General features: G+C 35.6%; 2 protein-coding genes across 7 annotated transcripts in view; both read left to right on the forward strand.

Annotated features, from left to right (window-relative positions):
* Positions 1-284: 284 nt before the first annotated feature.
* LOC118275527 (protein O-mannosyl-transferase 2) lies at positions 285-14,918 on the forward strand. Its single transcript, XM_035593521.2, has 16 exons — positions 285-470; positions 557-637; positions 1,180-1,264; positions 1,552-1,656; positions 2,086-2,194; positions 2,922-3,010; positions 3,569-3,757; positions 4,156-4,262; positions 7,384-7,576; positions 8,601-8,801; positions 9,842-9,952; positions 10,414-10,543; positions 11,351-11,499; positions 12,118-12,274; positions 12,733-12,876; positions 13,680-14,918. Exons 1-16 carry the CDS (start codon positions 421-423, stop codon positions 13,895-13,897), a joined length of 2,118 nt encoding a protein of 705 aa, XP_035449414.2. The 5' UTR covers positions 285-420; the 3' UTR covers positions 13,898-14,918.
* Positions 14,919-15,850: 932 nt separating this feature from the next.
* The window catches only part of LOC118275459 (baculoviral IAP repeat-containing protein 6), a 50,331-nt gene continuing 45,655 nt past the window's right edge, over positions 15,851-20,526 (forward strand). For all 6 annotated transcript variants that reach the window (XM_050695266.1, XM_050695268.1, XM_050695267.1 and 3 more), the window contains exons 1-2: positions 15,851-16,091; positions 16,299-16,483. In XM_050695266.1, coding sequence (XP_050551223.1) covers positions 15,914-16,091; positions 16,299-16,483 — 363 coding nt within the window. In that variant the 5' untranslated portion in view covers positions 15,851-15,913. The remainder of the gene's footprint in view (positions 16,092-16,298; positions 16,484-20,526) is intronic.

The raw sequence follows: 20,526 nt of genomic DNA on the forward strand, positions 1-20,526 counted from the left end.
ATTCCATGACTGAATCGGTTTCCTTTCTAGAATGAAGGTAGAAACTAAACTCAACACCTAAACTACGATGAAGTAAAAGATGGAATGCCTGATTTTACGAGTTTATTATTTAAAAAAAAGCTTAGAAGTGGTGAACATGGTGAATCGCTTACCGAAACACAATAATGGTAATTGTTTTTAAATGCAGTGATTTATTTTGAATGCTTTGATTTATGCAAAGTAGTTTAAAATGATGGTCATGGCAACACGGAAACAGCTGACAGTTGATTGACCTTACGGCTGTCACTGTCATCTCGGCCTATGTGTCTCGTAGTTGTTGTTGTACCGTTATTTTCGTACACATTTCGCTAAAATTCGTGAATTAAAATGTTTAGAAAAATTAAGCTTTAATAGTTAAATCAAAATAATTTTCTCATCACAATGTCTGAAAAGAAGAAAACCAGTGAAACGGCGAAGTCGACTAATAAAATGTACTTTCTAAATTCTTTAAAGTAATATCCAGTTTTAAAACTTTGGAAAAGAGTTTCCTATGTTATGATAAATTATTTATTTGCAGATGGTGGATTACTTTCGGTATACTGTGTGGTGCTACGTTTGTAACTAGATTTTATAAAGTTTTGGAGCCTGATCATGTGTGGTAAATAAAAGAGCTTTCCTATAATATTTTTGTCTTTAAAAGTTGATTATTTAGCCAAGAAATACTTAATATACTGAGTATTCATTACAAAATACATATGTTACTTTGTGTTGAAAATCAAATAACTTTACTATTACCTATTAGAAATACCTACTTCTAGTAAGTTAAGTAACTTAACTATTAGTTTTAGACTTTAATTGAACATTTTATTTTCATAGCTTATGTAAAACTATAGTAGTGCACCTATGATAGAGGAGAAAATCATATTGAGGGGCAAAATTCATATTTTACATCAATTCGAAATCCAATATATGTAGTCAGCTCCTGCTAAATATGTAACAAGTTGATTCCCGCATAGATTTACTTTTTATATCACCCATAAAATGTTGTTTTGGGTCTTTGTGTGTGTGACTCGTCTGTTTGTAAACATACTCACGATACAGGAGAATTCCAGTGTGGGGCAACATTTTCTTAAAAAGAAAAAAAAAATAGATACTTTTTATTTTATAAATGGAAGATACACCCAATTTTATAATTTCCAGTTGGGATGAAACTCACTTTGGTAAGATGGCTAGTTGGTACATAAATAGAACATTCTTCTTTGATGTTCATCCACCCCTGGGGAAGGTAAGCCTTCGTTTTGCACATAATACATCTAAAATCAGTTTACCATTCATAAGTTTATCTTATTTGATTAACATGAGATCTTTCCAATTAAAATCTTGTAGGATAAAAATTTTTTGTAACTTCACAATTTAGTTTTAAGTTTTGAAGATATGAATGGTGTAAAACCAAAATATTAATTAATAACTAACATTTTTCTTTTTTAATTTTAAAACATACAAACTTTCTTAATTAGTTATAATTTAAAGTGTGATCCTTTAATTATTTATTTTCATATTTTTATTTATTAGATGCTTATAGCATTGTCTGGGAAACTGACTGGATATGATGGAACATTTCCATTTGAGAAACCTGGAGACAAATATGAAGGGGCTCGCTATGAAGGAATGAGACTTGTGAGTCTAAACTCTTGTTTATACCAATCTTATTTAGTAACTTTCTCAGAAACATTGTTAAAATCATGTTTGTATATGTGCAATGAAACATAATACTCAACAGTCTTCAGCCCATTTCCGTGCACTATTTCACATCCAATAGCTTGTTACCAAAGTCACTATGCTTGACATACAGCGTGTAAGCAGAATGCTCCCGAAAAACGCTACAATTTTTTTTGTTTTTGTTTCTGTGTTATTCATGCAACATTAGCCTTATACTTAAATTGAAATTAAACTAAATATAAAATTTCGGGTATAACTAACTAATTTTTTTAGTAGGGTAGGTATAATTTTATGGCTGGTTGTTGCAAAACAGGTGATTACAACTATACAAGTACTTAATAAATTAATTATTTACATAAAATACTTAAATGTTACTTTTTGTTCCAGTTCTGTACTACTTTGGGTGCATTAATAATTCCTCTGACATTTCTAACTATATGGGAGATGACTAAATCACTGGAGTCTACTTTAATTGGGACCATGTTGTTATTGTGTGGTAAGTGTTTTACATGCATACATCCTGTGTTAGTGTGCTATAGGTCACTTCTATGTCTTACACAGCTCTTCAACCCTTATCAGAGGGGTTTGAGAACTTGGACATCACAGTTTAAAAGGTTACACTTTCCTGCTCATTCTTCTCCATTGAATCTTCACTTTGGAACGAGCAAATAGCTTCACTAGAGGACTGACCGACAGACAGACGTTATTAATATTATTATATTTGCTTTGACATTCAAAATTGCCTTCCTGCGGCCTTAGTCTGCTATTACAATTGTGTCAGAATGGTCGATCACTGATCAGTGCAAGAGGGATGGAGCTATGTAGGTTGTATAGCTTTACAATTGTAATACACAATTGTAATAGCAGACTGAGGACCCTGGTCTATTTGAAATAAATGATTTTGACTTTGACTTTGACTCTATATGAGATGCTGCTCGACTCTTACGACGGTCAGCAGATTTTCTTAGGGGCAACCTGTGTAGTAAGACTATGCTAGTACCTATGTAACTTTCCGTATTTGCGGATAAATACACAGTAAATAATACATTTAATTTACGAAATGTTTAGCAATGATTCCCCGAAACAATGACGTCTATATTCTATAATTTAATATCTGACTTAAGACTGGGTTTACCAAGTCATACAAGTACTTACGATAATATAGCTATGACGCCATATTTATTAGAATGATGACGTAATAGCTGTGTGTTACTTTGTTTCAGATGTGGGTTTTCTCACCCTAAACAGATACATATTGTTGGATCCGATTCTATTGTTTTTTATGAGCTGCTCGATATATGGAGCGTTTAAGGTATGTCGTAAATCAAGCACGGTAACATTTATTGTTAGTTTTCTAAGTATAACGTATTTTCCTATTCTTTAAAACGGAATATATGGTAATAAGGAAAATCCATAATATAAAAAAGTCGTATTCACAATCTGATTACGTCACTCGGGAATTCGTACTTAGATGACACTGCCGATCACGAAGCGTCGGGTTCGACATTTTAAAATTCTCAGTATGGAACGTTTTTTTATGTAATAAGGGGCAAACGAGCAGACGGGTCACCTGATGGTAACCGATCAGCGCCGTATGTACGCCGTACGATGGTAGATATTTAACTTGAGATCCCTTACTGGACTGTCGCTTGCGACACTCGATTAACGCTTACTTAAGACACTTAAGTTGAACCTACCGCTCAAAAAAACTGGGCAGGCGTGTTCCATTGTTGACTGCATCATACTATACTAGAAGCCAAGATAGAAAAAAGAAGATAACTAATCACCGGACGAAATAGTGACCAAACTTTGTAACTACAAGCAAGAAAAAAACTGGCATAGGTACCTAACTATCTCTCATTTCAACCAGGTTCGAACTCTGACCGAGGACAATCTCCAGCCGTTCTCAGTCCGCATGCTATCCTGGCAGCTGTTCTTGGGCGCCTCCCTCGCCTGCACCATGTCCGTCAAGTTTGTCGGTCTGTTCGTCGTCCTGTTTGTCGGACTGCGCACCATAGCCGACTTGTGGAACGTGTTGGGAGATCTTAGCAAACCTGTGGTTAGTATTGGAATAGAATATAAGATATCTTTCTCCCATCACACGGAGCTGATAAAGGCCTTTAACCCTTTTACTGGTACAAAAATTAAAAAGTTAGTAGCATGAATATTGCTTGCACCAGTTAACCCTTTTGGTTAAAGCACCACTTACTGTGTGATTTATTTAGTTCTTTTCACGGTCTTTCGTCTGTCTTCATAGCACATCAGTTTAAAAATCTTTGAACCTAATTATTCACCCGACGTACCCCAGGGATTTCAGACATTCACATACCACCGTAAAACTCCTTTTCATCAGAATATCAGCCTGACCATTTAACTGTAAAGGAATAACGACCTAACTTTTTGAGTATTGTACCTTTTTAACCGCGGATTTATCATCTAATATCACATTTGTTTCAGAGCCTAACAGTGAAGCACTTGATCGGCAGATCAGTAACGCTGATTCTGTGGCCGATACTACTCTACGTATTGTTCTTCTGGATACATCTGACAGTTCTTAGTAAGAGGTAAGTTGCTTAGCAGTCATACTAATATCATAAATGCACGGACATATTTATATTCATGTGAGAGAGTAGCGTTAAACACCGCTTTCTTTAAGGGGGGAAAATCATGCAATGGCTTCTCCCGCCTTGGGCGAGGCGGGAGGGCGTGTCAGACTCTTACTGACTAAAAATCACCCCGTTCCTACTTCTGATTTTCGAGTCGGAGCCCCGGTAAACCCTGGTTATCTGCGCTAGGTAGTCCGCAGCTCCGGATGTTAAATACCGCTAGTTTTGCATGGTTATGTTATTCTAGTAATTGGAAGCATTTTAACAAGTATGAGAAAGATATTTCCACATAGGCTTATTCATGGAGAAAGTATGCCAATAATTCTTAAGAAAATGTTTTTTCTGCATAAAAACAACATGGGAAAATCCTATAATATAATACATGTAAAATACCTATTGCGTAATTGGAAAAATCTTGTTACTTAGGTACTCTTATTTTTTTAAAGCTTGATCTTGAATTTTATTTTATCTCGTAGATTATTCCGATAATTATTTATTGCGTGGGTTTTTTTTTGTTTTTGTATTTACAGGATATAGGTAATACTTGCGTATAGGTATTGGGTAATTCAAAAGCTTATCTTAATACGAAAACAACATCCAAATCGGTACAGCTGTTTCTAACCTTCGGAAAACACTGTAATTACTGTAAATAAGATAAACCAATATTATTGTACAGGTGTTCAATAATAATAATTAACTATATGGTTATCTATACATATAATAAAATCGTAGAAAAGTGCTGTCTGTACATTGAAAATAAAAATAAAAAAAATAGCAGGGGTTATTGTTATGTCGATGTCGAACCCAAAAATGTAATTAACTTTTTTTTGTCTGTTTGTCTGTTTGTCTGTTTGTCTGTTCGTCTGTGCGCGCTAATCTCAGAAACGGCTGATCCGAGTTGGATGCGGTTTTCACGAATATATTGTGGGATGCTTAAATTTACATTTAGTGTTTGTTTCATGTCAATCGGTTCATAAATAAAAAAGTTATGTCAAATTAAAGAATCACGTCGACCATTCTATGCTTATACCATTAATCTCCGCAACTATTTGACGGATTTGGTTGAAATTTGGTACAGATATAGTTTAGAACCTTAGAAAGGACATAGATATATTTTTATTTCAAAAATCAAAAAATAAAAATAAGAAATAAATTATTTATAAATAATTCTATGTCGATCGTTACACGACTTCGGTTCATGTTATTGTTTCATGCGTGCGTTCATGCATGTATTCATCGAAAAAAAGTAAATAAATAGTAAAAAGGTATGAAAAAAATAATATCAATATAATTAAACTTTTAGTACAAAGAAAATGCCCGAACGGAGTATAAATAAATAATCCAAGTTGTCTTTATCCTCGATAGATGGCGTTGGGATCGAAATAGATCGCGCTATGTTTTCGTTACATTCATTTGGTTGGGTATCGGCCGAGCGCTTCGGTACTATCGTAGAAAAAGTGTATTATCAGTCGTATGATTATTTGTCTGTAGTGGTCCTGCTGTTTCGTATATTCTAAATTGGTTTCGTTGTATTTGTCAATTAATAAGTTTATTTGTTGGGTTTTCCTGGTTTTTTGGTTAAACTATTTAACGTAGGTTTAGTTTGATATCGATTATAAGTCTAATTGACTAATATTTTGTTTATTTTGATTAATAAAATTGTAAGTCTAATTTATAAATTAATTAGATTAGATTTAAGTCGTTTCTTTTAATTTATTTAGTTTAAGCTTGGTTATTATAGCATAGAGGATAGGTTGTAATATTTTTTAAACTATTATTTCAATGCCCTAAGTGAGTATACATCTATTAAATTCAAACGCAGAGCTCATTATGTTGATTTTTGAAGAGTTCCCTGTTATATCTTCCACATCTCATTTTTGAAGAGATCCCGCGAGATCGGGAACTATGTGGTTAAAACCAAAAATTTGCCGGAAGTCACTATTCCACGCGAACGAAGTCGCGGGCAAAAGCTATATTTAATATTATAAATGCGAAAGTAACTCTGTCTGTCTGTCTGTTACGCTTACGCCGTTACGCCTAAACCAGTAAACCGAACATTTTGATGAAATTTGGTACAGAGATAGAATAAACAACATAGACTACTTTTTATTGCAAAAAAATAGGAGAGTGGGTAAATAGGGGATGAATGGTCATATGGAAATTAGCCATTTTTAAAGCTGTAACATAGGGGAGAGTGGGTAAAAATAGGGGATGAATGGTCATATGGAAATTCGCCATTTTTAAAGCTGTAACATAGGGGAGAGTTGGTAAAAATAGGGGATGAATGTGAAAATTCGTCATTTTTAAAGTTGTAACAGTGAAACTTTGTATTTAGACACTTAATGGGGAACGAAAGAACATAGGCTTATAGCGAATAAAAAGGGTAGAAGGCGTTTTAATTTTGACCACCAACCACGCGGACGAAGTCGCGGGCAAAAGCTAGTTATAATAATAAATAATTTGTTTGTCAGTCTAGTTATACAAGCAGTTGTTCAAAATATGTTTTGAGTCCTCAGTTTCCTAAAAGTAAAGAATGTTAGGCTAATAGCTATTTTGCTTAGATATTTAAGGTTCTCTCATTTGTTTCAATGGTTTTGATTTTTTTAAATGTATAAATAGGTACTCGGATGACCGGAGAGTTATTTGTTTCCATCAGAAAAGTTACGGTAACTTTATGTCATTTTAAGAAATTATAAACTTTTATATTTATTTAAAAAAAATGCGTAATATTTTAAGAAAATGGGGGTTAGAAAGAGATAATAAGTCTGGTAAGTCTAGGTACTAAAGTGTAGCCTGTACTACTCTCCAGCCTCCTAACAAACTCCACATAAAAATATGCCATAAACAAGGCTCCGTTGCGACGACGTGAAGAAAGGACAAACAAACACACTTTTTCATATACAGAGTGACTTGACTACGAATTCCGCGTAAATAATAAAAGTGAATTTTGGACCAGGGACTTCAGGGCTATTTTTGTAGGAAATTAGTTGTATTATCACCTCCCGAGAGGAATACGTCGAATTCAAAGTCATCCTGTATATTATGTCAAAGTATGGATTAAATAAAACCTCGTTTCCAGTGGCAACGGCGACGGTTTCTACTCGTCCGGTTTCCAAGCCCGATTGGAAGGCAACAGCTTGCACAACGCAAGCGCACCAAAGACCGTGGCGTATGGCGCGCTCATATCTTTGAAGAACCACCGCACTGGTGGTGGATACCTGCATTCTCATCATCATTTATACCCTTCTGGAGTTGGGGCTCGACAGCAACAGGTAGGAAAGTTACTTAAATTTAATTTCTCTTTTATTTCCAGTTACTGAGACAGTTTAGGTTTTTGTCCTGTGGTGGGACGATCATGGCTTAAAATAAATAAAGTAAAATAAACTAGGGTATACATAACGTGTTAAGTGTGGGGGAGCCATGCTTCGTCACGAATGGAAAACCGTGGACGTGAAACAACGCTTGCGTTGTCTTTCGTTGTGTGAGTATTACCCCCTTCCTAATCTTCCTAATCCCGCTTCCCCAACAACCCTTAATTCCTAACCCCAAAAATGTCGACAACGCACTTGTAACGCCTCTGGTATTTCCATGGGCGGCGGAGATTACTTACCTGCTCTTTTACCTTAAAAAAAGTCTAAAAATACTATTTTAAGTAAAATATTCGTAATTGAGACTTAATGGATTCTGGTAGGTCAAGCCAGATTAGGTATCAAAAACTATATATTATTATATCTAGAATCTTGATATATGTATGTACATTACCACCCATGTTACAGTTATCTAGATTTAGGTAAGGGGATTACCACACGGCATGTGATCATGATTAGTGGTCAAATTAATCGTAGTCACATGATTCCGGTACAATAAAATGTTAAACTTACCTATTACTAAATTTTTATCACTCGTTTAGGTACATATGTACAGTATTTTGCAAAGTGTAATTAAAAAGATCCATATAACTTAAGGCGATATCTTATTCATGGGTAGGAACAAGTTTTAATAGACAAACCTCCACAATAAAAATATGGGAGAGCCATGTTTGGGCACGTATGGATCGGATTCCTACTACCCCCACCCCCTTCCCAATCTACCCAATCTCCGATTCCCCAACAATACTTAAATTCCTAACCCCCAAAAGGTCGGCAACGCATTTGTAACGCCTCTAATGTTTTGGGTGTCTATGGGCAGCGACGATTGCTTACCATCAGGTGATCCGTCAGCTCGTTTACCGGCTTATACCATAAAAATATATATTTAATAAGAAGATTTACTAACACAGCTTTTCTTCTTCTCCAGATAACTACATATACACACAAGGACGACAACAACCGGTGGGTCATAAAGCCATACGACAAGGAACAGGTGGACGGCATAGTGCTGGTGAGGAGCGGGGACCTGGTGCGGCTGACTCACGCGCAGACCGGCCGCAATCTGCACTCCCATCGAGAGAAGGCGCCACTTACGACTAAGTACATGCAAGTCACTGGTTATGGAGAGGTAAATAACCTATATTAGACTCCTATTTCAGCACCATCTAAAGGTTGTCTGTAAGAAATCGCCTTGTGCTATAGCACACATTAGATGTAGTACTCAGCCTTAACGGGTTAGAAGTCTCACCCCTATCACATTGTATAATAAAGTCCCTTCTTATTTTAATTACTTAGTAAGTAATTAACCAAATAGATTTGTATATTTATAGATTTTAGGAATGACAATAATATTAGGTATAGAACTTGTTATTCAACAATTCTGCATACATCGTTCTCACCGATTTTATTTTAATATTCGTGAACCAATTTTTGTTTCAATATCGCGAACATCATAAAATGATATACAACCTTACATAATTACGTTATTAATTAGGTTTTTCAATAAATCAATAATACTTAGTACTTCACGATCATTGGTCAGCTGGTAATACCGAAAATTACATAATTTGTTTTTGTCCAACCCCACTGAATACTTTGCGATATGATTGGCTAAATCACGCAATTCTAGCGTGTTCAAAAGCCCGTTGCGGCCAATCCCACGATAGGATTATGACTTAATGTGTGTAGATTAGATAATAGATTCATGTGTGGCAACTAAAGGACAGCTTAATCTTGGCTGGTGACACGTTAGGAACATAGCGTCATTGCAACGTCAGAGGTGTATAAGTACCAGTTATATTATGAATAGGAATCTTTGAAACTATGGTCTCGAAATTATGGCAATTCCAGGTATAGATTATGAGCTGTTGATGTTAAAGCGTGAGACTATTGCCGTACACCGAGGTTCTTTCCTATTCTAATTAAAATATTTGAGAAAACTAGATATTTTTTTAATTTCTAATTGGAAAGAAAAACGTTGTCCCACACTATGTCGTGGGTGCGTTTACAAACACACACATAACACCCAGAGCTGAAACAACAAATTGTGGATCATACAAAGAGTTGCTCAGTAGAGGTATCGAACACGCTACACGTTGCGCAGCAGCCGCGCCCACCGGCTGCACTTTAATGCAAATAGGATTGTATGTTATTTATTTATATCATCAGGATGGTATTGGTGATGCCAACGACGTGTGGAAGGTGGTCATATCTGGCGGCAAAGATGGCGACGAGGTGCAGACTGTTCGGAGCAAGCTTATGTTCGTGCATTATTTACAGGTCTGTATTCAATTAAATAAAATACTATAAGTATTACTAAGTTTTGTATAACAATATACTTTTTATCATCCATAAATCGTTTGTCAGTCTTATTGGATGCTTTAAATTATAGTTTCTAAACGTACCTACAAATACCTGAAACACCAGAGGCGCTGCGGTGCCTTTTGGTGGTTAGTAATTTAAGGGCGGTTGGGAAATCGGGGATTGGGAAGCAGGGGGCGGTATTTGGGCGTCCGGTAACTTCACTCATTCAACGAAAAGCGTTGAATAAGTTTCTGTGAGGGCGTATCACTCCGGTCGAGTCGGCCCATTTGTGCCGAAGCATGGCTCTTCCACATTTAAAGTTGTTTAGTTGTTGTGTATCGGTCTTTCTAATATACAATTTTCACTTAATATATTTAATATTATGTATTAACTATTTATTGTTAAAACTAATATAAACTATCTGCTGTATATTCTAGGCCTGCGTATTAACGACTACCGGCAAGCAGCTCCCGAAGTGGGGCTATGAGCAGCAGGAGGTGGCGTGCAACCCCAACCTCAGGGACAAGAACGCGCTCTGGAACGTAGAGGACAACGTTTTCGATGACCGTTTGTATTTCTTCTTCTCAAAGTGCCATCTCCTACCGGAGGTCGGCTATCATTAGGGCAATTTTAACTCTCGAAACAGCTGCGCGGAAAAGGGATCTGGTACTCATGTTGAACCATGTTCTAAGGTTTTTGAGCCAAGAGGTTCTTCTTCGGTCAGGTGGTCTTTTCCCTTGTTTGTATTTGCAAATATTTTATTATTCCACACACACAACGTGTCGCCTTTTATCCCCGAAGGGGTAGGCAGAATTGCACATTACTGCACGTAATGCCGCCATGCAATGTACATCCACTTTTCACCGTTTGTGTTATAAGTCACATGTACCATATACTGGACACTGTTCCAAACTCGATGCTACACTTTATTTTTTTATTCATTAATAAAGCCGTTTAGTGCCAGCAACGTAGAATGCATTTGTTACCTACTCTCTCCGAGAGCGCCACCTGGTGGGTAAAAATACGGTAGACCCTGTTATAAGGAACTTATAAGACAAGAACTTGGCAACAGCACTCTCTGAACTAAACCTGAACCTTTTAAACTTCTATATCTAATCTGCGGAAAGGTATATAAGGCATACCCTCTTATGTAAAGGAGGCATATTAATGACACTTAATTCTTATTTCACAAAATATGAACTGTAAGGACGGGACTTAGTAGAATTAAACAAGATGTTAATTGTTACACGTTCCGTTTATTAATGCCTTCTCCTATTCTAAGATACAGTTTATATTCTTATGTCCTAATGCTTACTACGTCACAGAACTGACAAATGTACCTAAGTTAATAAAAAACCCACTCTAACTCCATAGTGCCAAAGGTGAGTTTCGAGGCGTACGCATCGGGCTTCATAGAGCGGTTCCTGGAGTCGCACGCGGTCATGTTCCAGGGTAACGCGGGACTCAAACCGAAGGAGGGGGAGGTCACATCACAGCCGTGGCAGTGGCCTATTAATTATAGGGTAAGTTAAATGTGTGTATTGATTTAACCTGTTGTTTGTCGGTGTATGAGACGCAATTGAAAACACATTGTGTGTCGCATTGATCTGAGTTCCAAAATCCTGCCGTGCAACTTGTAGGGTATCTAAACGCACACACGTCATAGGAGAAACCCGTAACAGCACGCTACGGTTAAAAAAAAAAATATTTCGCCGATGAAGAACACATCAGTCAGAATTGTCAGACGTCACGTCTACGGCTAGTGAATTTCTAAGCTTGTACTCAAGTGCCATTTAGCGCTTGTCTACTTGTAGTATTCTACTAAATTATATGGGATTGTCAGTGTGATCCCCATACATTTGAGTTTTCTACTCTCTCTCTGTACACAAGCGCTAAAGTGGCTTTGGCTAGAAACTCATATCGGACAATCTGCATCCAGTTAGATTACTTAACAGATCCTATTTGTTTCAAATATTGAAAGACCTTTCAAAACTTAAATACTGTCTTTTTAGACTCTTGGTCACAGTACCTACTATTGAGTTTTAGGTTTTTTCGACATATCTCGAAATGTCCAGAATGATCTATCTTATCGATACACGAAACATTGTTATATTTTAATAACACCCACCCATCTTCCCCAGGGCCAGTTCTTCTCCGGCAGTTCACACAGGATCTACCTATTAGGTAATCCAGTAATCTGGTGGGGGAACCTGCTGTTCCTGGCTGTATTCTTCTTCATATACGTCATCAACTCCATCAGGGAAAAGAGGGCGGAGGCTCTTGGTACTCCTGTACCGAGTAAGTAACTTTTTTTAAATTTATTTTTACTGTCCTTTTTATTGGCCTTAATCATGTGACACTTCCTCTCGCCTCACCCGAGCGGCGGAATGGCGGAAGAAGTCAATTGATGATTTTATCCCTTCGAAAAAAGAAGAAACTGCACATTGAACAGCACTTCTAATATACATGAACCTTTCTGGCTTTGCAAGCATTCAGACTGTGACAAAGCTCTCTATTATGCAGAAGAAGTCATTAATAAACTGTTAATGTGTGTGTGGAGTTTGATCTGTACCCTTAGTATGAGTTTGCTTTACGTTGAAAGAAACGGGAAACGAAATGAGACCGCGTCTGAGACTCTGATTGGCCGGCGCGAAAGAACTAACCAATCAGAGCGCCGAACGCGCTCTGGCTTCCATTTTCGTTCAACGTAAAGCAAACTTGTACTAATGGTACTGTTTTGTACTTATATTAACCAGGTGGTAAATCGCGCGAGCTACTAAACGCAGCAGGCTGGACGTTCGTCGGGTGGGCGCTGCACTACGTGCCGTTCTGGGCGATGGGGCGCGTCCTCTACTTCCACCATTACTTCCCAGCTCTCGTCTTCAGTTCCATGCTCACAGGTAATTTATTTTGATTATTATTGATGTTAAAACACCAGCTTATAGAATAACATTAAGGGCCTGTCCATATCTCCACGTCACGGCGTCGTCAACGTGGAACGGTGTGGTAACGTGCCACGATACTTTGCCGCGTTGTTCTAGTGCACGGTACGGCAACGTCGCCGTGGGACCCATAACTTAATAATTAGTAAAAATGGGTGTTGAATGTGCACTTTTACCTACATCATTAAATGAATAAAGATCTTGACGTATTACATACTGGTTAGCGACCCGCCCCGGCTTCGCATGGGTACAATAGTGATATATTATGCATGTATTATACATATGTAAACCTTCCTCTTGAATTACTCTATCTATTAAAAAACCACGTTTAAGTGTGGGAGAGCCATGCTTCGGCACGAATGGGCCGGCTCGACCGGAGTGATACCACGGCCTCACAGAAAAAGACGTGAAACAACGCTTGCGTTGTGTTTCGTACTGTGAGTGAGGTTATCGGAGATCCAATTCCCCCCATCCCAATCTTCCCATCCCCATTCCCGAACAACAACCCTTAAATTCCTAACTCCTAAAAAGCCGGTAACGCACTTGTAAAGCCTCTGGATTGCTTACCATCAGGTAATACGTCTGCTCGATTACCGGCATGTCTAATAAAAAAAAACACATCAAAATCTGTTGCATACTTTTAAAGATTTAAGCATACAAAGGGACATAGGGATAGAGAAAGCGACTTTGCATTATACTATGTAGTGATTTTGCATCTAACTTTATAAACACAGGTAATACAACAAATACTTTTTCCACAGGCATCCTCACAGAATACCTGTTGACCAGCATCAAGAGCTTCCTGAACCCTGAGCTGGGCAGAACTATGTACCACTGCATCATAGGACTTGTGCTGTCCACAACCATATACAGCTTCTACTTATTCTCACCACTGGCTTATGGCATGAACGGCCCATTGGCCCATGAACCTAATTCCACCATGTCAGGGTTAAAATGGCTGGAGAGTTGGGAGTTTTAAGCCGGCAATTGTAACTCATCTGTACACTTAGTATAAGTTTGCTTTACGTTATTATACGAAATAGAAACGAAAACGCGTTCGGCGCTCTGATTGGTTGGTTCATTCGCGCCGGCCAATCAGAGCTCCGAACGCGCTCTCATTTCGTTTTCGTTCAACGTAAAGCAAACTCGTACTAAGGGTACTGGTGATGTACCTTTTCATTGATTGATCTTGACTTACTTGATTTAAGGTCCTATGACGCCTAGATTGGGCAGGGCGTCCACAGAGGTTCTCTATCTCGATTAGTCTTGAGCTTCCCACTTCACCTCGCTCCAAGTCATGCCGATGCTGGCCATTTTTTCCTTACTTTCTATCAATGAATTATTAATGTTCAGAGATTGGTATTATTATGTCACAAATTATTATAATGAATTCTGTTAAAATGCCAATACGTAAATATTGGAAATGTGAAAGTCGAAATGGAATGTATAGTCTGATCTGATTTATATAATAGATCTGTTCTAATATAACTATTAAGATCGCAGGGAGCCGTTGGATGCAAGTCGCTTCCAACCGGCCAACAGGCCTATGTTCAGCTAAGGCTGTCCTGTGACTGATATGATGATTATGGTCTGACCTGAGTAACATAAGACTTTAGTCTTAAAATTACTTAGCTTTGCATAATCTTGGGACTATATTTTGGGAAAATATCAGATTCCCATAGATATATTATTTTATAATAGGTACATTTATAATAGGTATTGACAAAACCAAGAATCATTGCATAATTTTTGTGTCTGAGAACTGATGAATTAGTGTGTTTATAGGTTTTGAATAGAGTGAATTATATTATTGTATCAATTTATTTTGAAATTTTATCAAGAAATTATTTTTATATTAATTTATTTTTTATACAATTTTGTCTAATTTAGAATAAGTGCTCAATTACTAATGCTTTAAATATTCCGTCCATAATAATATTAAGAGAAAATTTTGTATGTTTTTTTTATGAATTTTATTTAATAAAAACTATATACAGTTACCGTCTTTTATATTTGTCTCCGAAATTACTACCTACAGCAAACCAGCAAAGTAAAAACTTTGCTATGTTACTCCAGATATTTTTCTTTGCGGTTACTGGTATACACACACTGATATACATTGAAGGCCTTTTTCTCAATAACATGTAAAGGTATTAAGTTCAAATTATTTATCAAATCAAATATCGATACACAGAATTTGCGGAAAAAAGCTATATACTTTATACTATATACTTTTTATTATTTAAAAGTAATTAGTATAACTACAAGTGCAAGTCGCTGTCGGGTAATACTACTACAACAAATAGTCTTGAAAACATTTTCTGCTGTATAAGTCAACCTAGATCAAAGCTAAAACTATTACACTACACGCATTACCTGTGTAGTGGGTGTAATACATAATTATTGTGTGAACGATTTATTCTAATTAGAAAATAAAATTCTGCTTTTATTCCATTTTTTATTTTATATTTCTGGGACAATTATATATTATTTATCAATTAGAGGTTTTATGAAAGTAATAGCTTATAGTTGTTATAGCGATTACGTTTTATGTGTATGTATTTTTTAAATATTCAAGATTTATAGAAAATTAACCAAGATATTACCAATAAGAAATACTTGTCTGTAAAGACTAAAGGTTGCACAACGTGTTGTCTTTTGATTAGAAAAAATACTTACTATAGTCTATAGTGCAAACTCAAAAACTGTTTTTCAATCTGGCAATATTCATATAAAATAAAACCAAAATATTATTATTTAAATAGGATAAAAGACGTTTATACTAATAACAATGTCCCCAGTTTTTTACGTTAAGTATCCTCACACCATTTCTACGCTAAATAGCGTAATATTTAATAAAAGTTACGGCGCAACTTGTCAATAAGTTTTCTTTTTAAATTTCGTATCTGGCCACTCACTCCTAAATTATTTGACATAAAAAAATACAATTACAAATGGCGTTTACGTAGTGTAGACAGATGTGTTCACGGCCACGATGGGCGATGATTCTTTGATATTACGAGAAGATGGTTATATACGTATGAACTTTCCTGTTACTTCTCTAACTTATCATAGCAACTTAAATATAATTCTGGTGAAGACTGACGTAGGTGGTGTACACGTTTTGGATGTGAACTCGGGTGTGATACTGCAGTCTTCTTGTCTGTCAGCGGGTAAGTAAGACGCTTATTATCTGCGAACAAAAGGTTTATAATTATTTATGTTACCAATCATGCAATATTAGATGAGATTAGGCTTGAATTTTAGTCACGGATAGTTGGCAGTGACTTTTTTCGGTGCCCTACATTGTTTCTCGATTTGACAGTTCTCAATAAACAATTCCATTTATGCCGGATTGAAGTGTTGTCTTGTGTTTGAAGATGATGGTGGAACGCTTGGTGTGGAGTATGCGACGGGGGCGGATCGGGTGTTCGTGTGGGACAGTAGCGGAGTCGGTGCGCGCACTGACTACAATGGAGTGCTGCTTCTCCACACGGCTCTGCAGCGCCCGCTGCCCTCCTCACAACCCGACAAAATCATAAGGATCGAGCTTGTATTGTCTGAGGTATGTGCCATGCAATCACTCACAGTGCTATCTTGAATACTTGATAGGTAGCACTAATCATGTAAATGTAGGTAATGCAAACATGATGAACAATAACTGGATGCAAATGAGATGCTAATGTATTTATTTATATATTTATGTAAGAGAAATGTGTAACAGTGCAAAAGATAAGATTTTTTTTTCAAAATTCTACACTACCTTCTTATTTGTTTTTTTGTCTAACAGTAATTTTGAAAAACCAATAAGATTATAATTAGAATAGGAATAACAGTATTTGAACTTGATAATATCAGTTACTTTACATGATACAATGTTTAATACTTATCTCAGAGTAGGTTTAAATAGAACAATAATGAATTAAAATTAAGTAACATGCTGCAACAATGAACACAATACATGCAATGATGGTGTTATAGATACTCCAACTAGATTCTTTTGATGGATATTCTTACTTATCAACTCAACACAACTATTGTTTCGCACTCTTCCTGTTATTAATTTCACACTTTAAGTTAATGTAATAGGGTAGATGACTAATTTTTATGTTAATGTCCATCTTGTAGATTATTTTAAAATATTAGACACATATTTTTTATATGGAAACAAATATTTTCTAAGATATATTGATTTGAATTATTGTGTGCCGTCACTTCGGGGTATGTTATAAACCTAGAAATCACATATTTGCTCCCGATCCTTATCTTTGATTCATTATAAGTATAATTCTAAGTATTTATAAGCTAGTTACCTTATATGACAAAATAATATTTTTTTCATTGACTTACTAATGGAATAACTACATTTTAAATTTTCATACCCTGTCTAAAAATATTAGCTATTTTCATGGGATAGTCTTGTCTATGTGTCTAATATCATGCCATGAAAGGTTAGAACAAAGAACATAGACATGCAACATCTTTTTTTGTAATATTTTTACTGAATTATCTGTTGGATCAATATTTATTATGAAGGATGTCCTGATTATGTTTAGATTTTTGTCATGATCATACCCATGATACAAGTTTGACTTAGTTAGGCTCCTATTTCTCTATAATGTACTTATAAAATATGTTAATGTTTGTATCAAAGACTGGAGCAATAATTTTTTTCATTTGATATCTATTTAAAATATACAATTTTGTGAATTCAATAAGTAGGTAAATTATTTATAAAAAGAAATCCAAATGGGTACTCAGAGATATGAAAAATAAATAGTACATTATATCTTGCTACCCACTAATAGCAGAAAAATTATAATTTTGTACAACTACATACAAAAATTAATATTTTTTCCTTCTAAAATACATTTAACAACATTTCCTGTATAATTATACATTTGACTCACACCTTTGTCCTATGAGGCCACAGAACACTACGGAGCGTCACATGAAATATCTCCACTTCTTTAATTTTTTTAGCTTCCTTCTCATTTACATGTCTAGTCATACTTGCACACAGATGCCAGGATAAAGAGTACTCTACCCTTTTGTTTTGATGGGCAAAATCATCCAATGACTTCTCCCGGTTTGGGCAAGGCGAGAGGGAGTGTCAGATTTTTACTTACTAAAAATCACCCTATTCCTACTCGTGCTTTTCAAGCAAGAGCCCCGGTTAACCCCCTTGGTAGTCAGCAGCTCAGGATGAGAATACTCTACCCTAGTTCTATTGTCAGTTTAATAAGTTAGTATAACAGAAAATAATCACTGCCATTAATATCTTCTATCATATTATAAATTAGTGAAGATTCTTCATTATCTTTATGATTCATGTAAATTGATAGAATGTATTGTTTGTTGATTATTTTTTATTATAGTATTTCATATATGAGATTAAGTTTTTGATTATGATTTATGGTTTTGTAGAGGGTGGACCTATTATTTAACAATTTGATATTTCAGGCAGTTTATGAATTATGATTGTGATCTATCAAAGAAATAATGTTGCTTCTTATGGTGTTACTACACAGGTGTAAATCTCTAAGAAGGGTAGCAATTATCAATAATCGGTTACATTTCATTTTAATAGGATCTTCTTCACAGTCCAATTGGATCCTTGTTGATCTTTGACTGATAACAATGAATAAAGAAATGCAACTCAAAGGTATTTTGTACCAAAAAAATATTTGTATACTACATAAATAACGTCAAGCCTGTCTCACATTGCGGTAGGCAGAGACAATGGAATTCCAATTGCTATGAATCTTACATAGTAACCTCATTTATTTTATCAAGTCATCTTTTCATGTATTTGATACATACTATTGAATGTATCAAATAGATTAATGCATAATACTTTTCAATAGATTGTGAGTAACATTATATTGGTTGGGTTGTAAAAATACTCAACAAGAATATCAGTCAGGCAGACTCACACAGTCCACTCCTAGCCCAAGTGACATCCTTTACATAAGAAAGTTGGCCAGTATATAAGCCTTTGTTTAAGACAATTCTAAAATTTTAGTACAATACAACATGTAATATGCGCGACTCTTCTTATCTTTATGGGAAGTAAAAGGTAACACTGCTGTGTTATGTAGGTATGTTGCATAATAATTATGTTAAGGGCCAATTAAGCTTCTGTTAGGTAAACTGACACACATGTTTTGAAATATTTCAAATGAAAAATTTTACCCTTAATAATATTGTTGGTATTCCTTCTTAAAATGCGGGAGCACACCTGTGACTCCTATCTCTATATCTCTCTCCTTCCCTCTCTATCTCTTTCTCATGTTTCTGTGATTGCTTATCATCCCTGATCTGAATACTTGTTTGCCTATTCCATAATAAATGGATATTACCTCAAATGCTCTGCCAATTAGACTAATGGAAACACAAGCCCTAACTTGAGGTGTTTCACATTGATCTAAAGTTTACTATGCATTGATTATCATTATCATATATTACCCTTATAACATCCATACCTGAACTTAGGCCTCTGCTAATGACATTGTTTCATTGATATTGACACAAAAAATATTGTTACAACATAACATTTCAGGTTTTTACATAACTCAATGAAACAACTTTTTAACTTGATTAGTGACTAATCCAGTTACACTGTTTCATTCATATGTGGTTGTAATGTAAGTGTTTGAAATATGAATGGAACCTATTATGTATTTGTTACATTTTATTACATATTTAACATGTCACAGGAAGTTATTATGTTATTGAATAACTATTAGTCTTACCCTTACATTATTATTACATTTACATGGTATTCAGACTTGAAATGAGGGTGTTACTTAAACTGCTTATTTTTATATATTCATACTATTATGTATACATGGTCGCCTAGTGGCCGAAATTCGACCATATACGATTTAATTTACAATACCACTTAACATAAGTTCAAGGATAATTTTTATTTAACTCAAACTCAAACAAACTCTTTTGACGTTTTGTCAAATACGATCAGATACTATGCATGGAAGTGTGTGTAATGTTTTATTTATTGATTTAATGTACTTTACAGGCATTATGTTTTGAAAAATATTAGCGTTTTGGACTTCTCCTACACATATACTATAGAGTGTACCGAATTTTATGCTCCTACGTCCGCGCAATTTTCGTAAAGGGTATAAAGTTCTTATTTTTATTCGTACTATTGTATAAATTTTCGTCAAATCACCATAAAGTATTGTAGTAATATCTTCATCATATCTGCCACAAGACATCTAACATAAGCCTCCTCCAATGCTGATTACGCGGTTGGCGCGGTGGCTAGGCAACGGGTTACCGTGGAACGTGTAGCGGGTTTGTTACCCGCACGGAGCAACACTTCATATGATCCACAAATTTTTGTTTCGGGTCTGGTTGTCATGTGTATGCGAATTGTATGTTTGTAAAAGCATAAACAGGCACAGGAGAAAATCCTAGTGTGGGCAATAAAAGAAGCTGTATTATATTTGAGTGCTATATTCATATTAAAATATTAAGATTTTTTTTATATTTGCCTTGTTGGACAATAGCAAGCGTAATATTTACCTACGTTACGATGGTAAACTGTCCACAGGCAGTACCGACCACGTTATTATCAGGTTT

This window comes from Spodoptera frugiperda, chromosome 8 (assembly GCF_023101765.2).
Source record: "Spodoptera frugiperda isolate SF20-4 chromosome 8, AGI-APGP_CSIRO_Sfru_2.0, whole genome shotgun sequence".
Lineage (NCBI taxonomy): Eukaryota > Metazoa > Arthropoda > Insecta > Lepidoptera > Noctuidae > Spodoptera > Spodoptera frugiperda.

Coding starts and splice junctions, on each gene's coding strand:
- LOC118275527 (XM_035593521.2), top strand. CDS start 421: ATGTCTGAAAAGAAGAAAACCAGTGAAACGGCGAAGTCGACTAATAAA. Junction 1,657..2,085: donor GCTATGAAGGAATGAGACTT/GTGAGTCTAAAC, acceptor TTTTTGTTCCAG/TTCTGTACTACTTTGGGTGC. Junction 12,275..12,732: donor TCTTGGTACTCCTGTACCGA/GTAAGTAACTTT, acceptor TATATTAACCAG/GTGGTAAATCGCGCGAGCTA.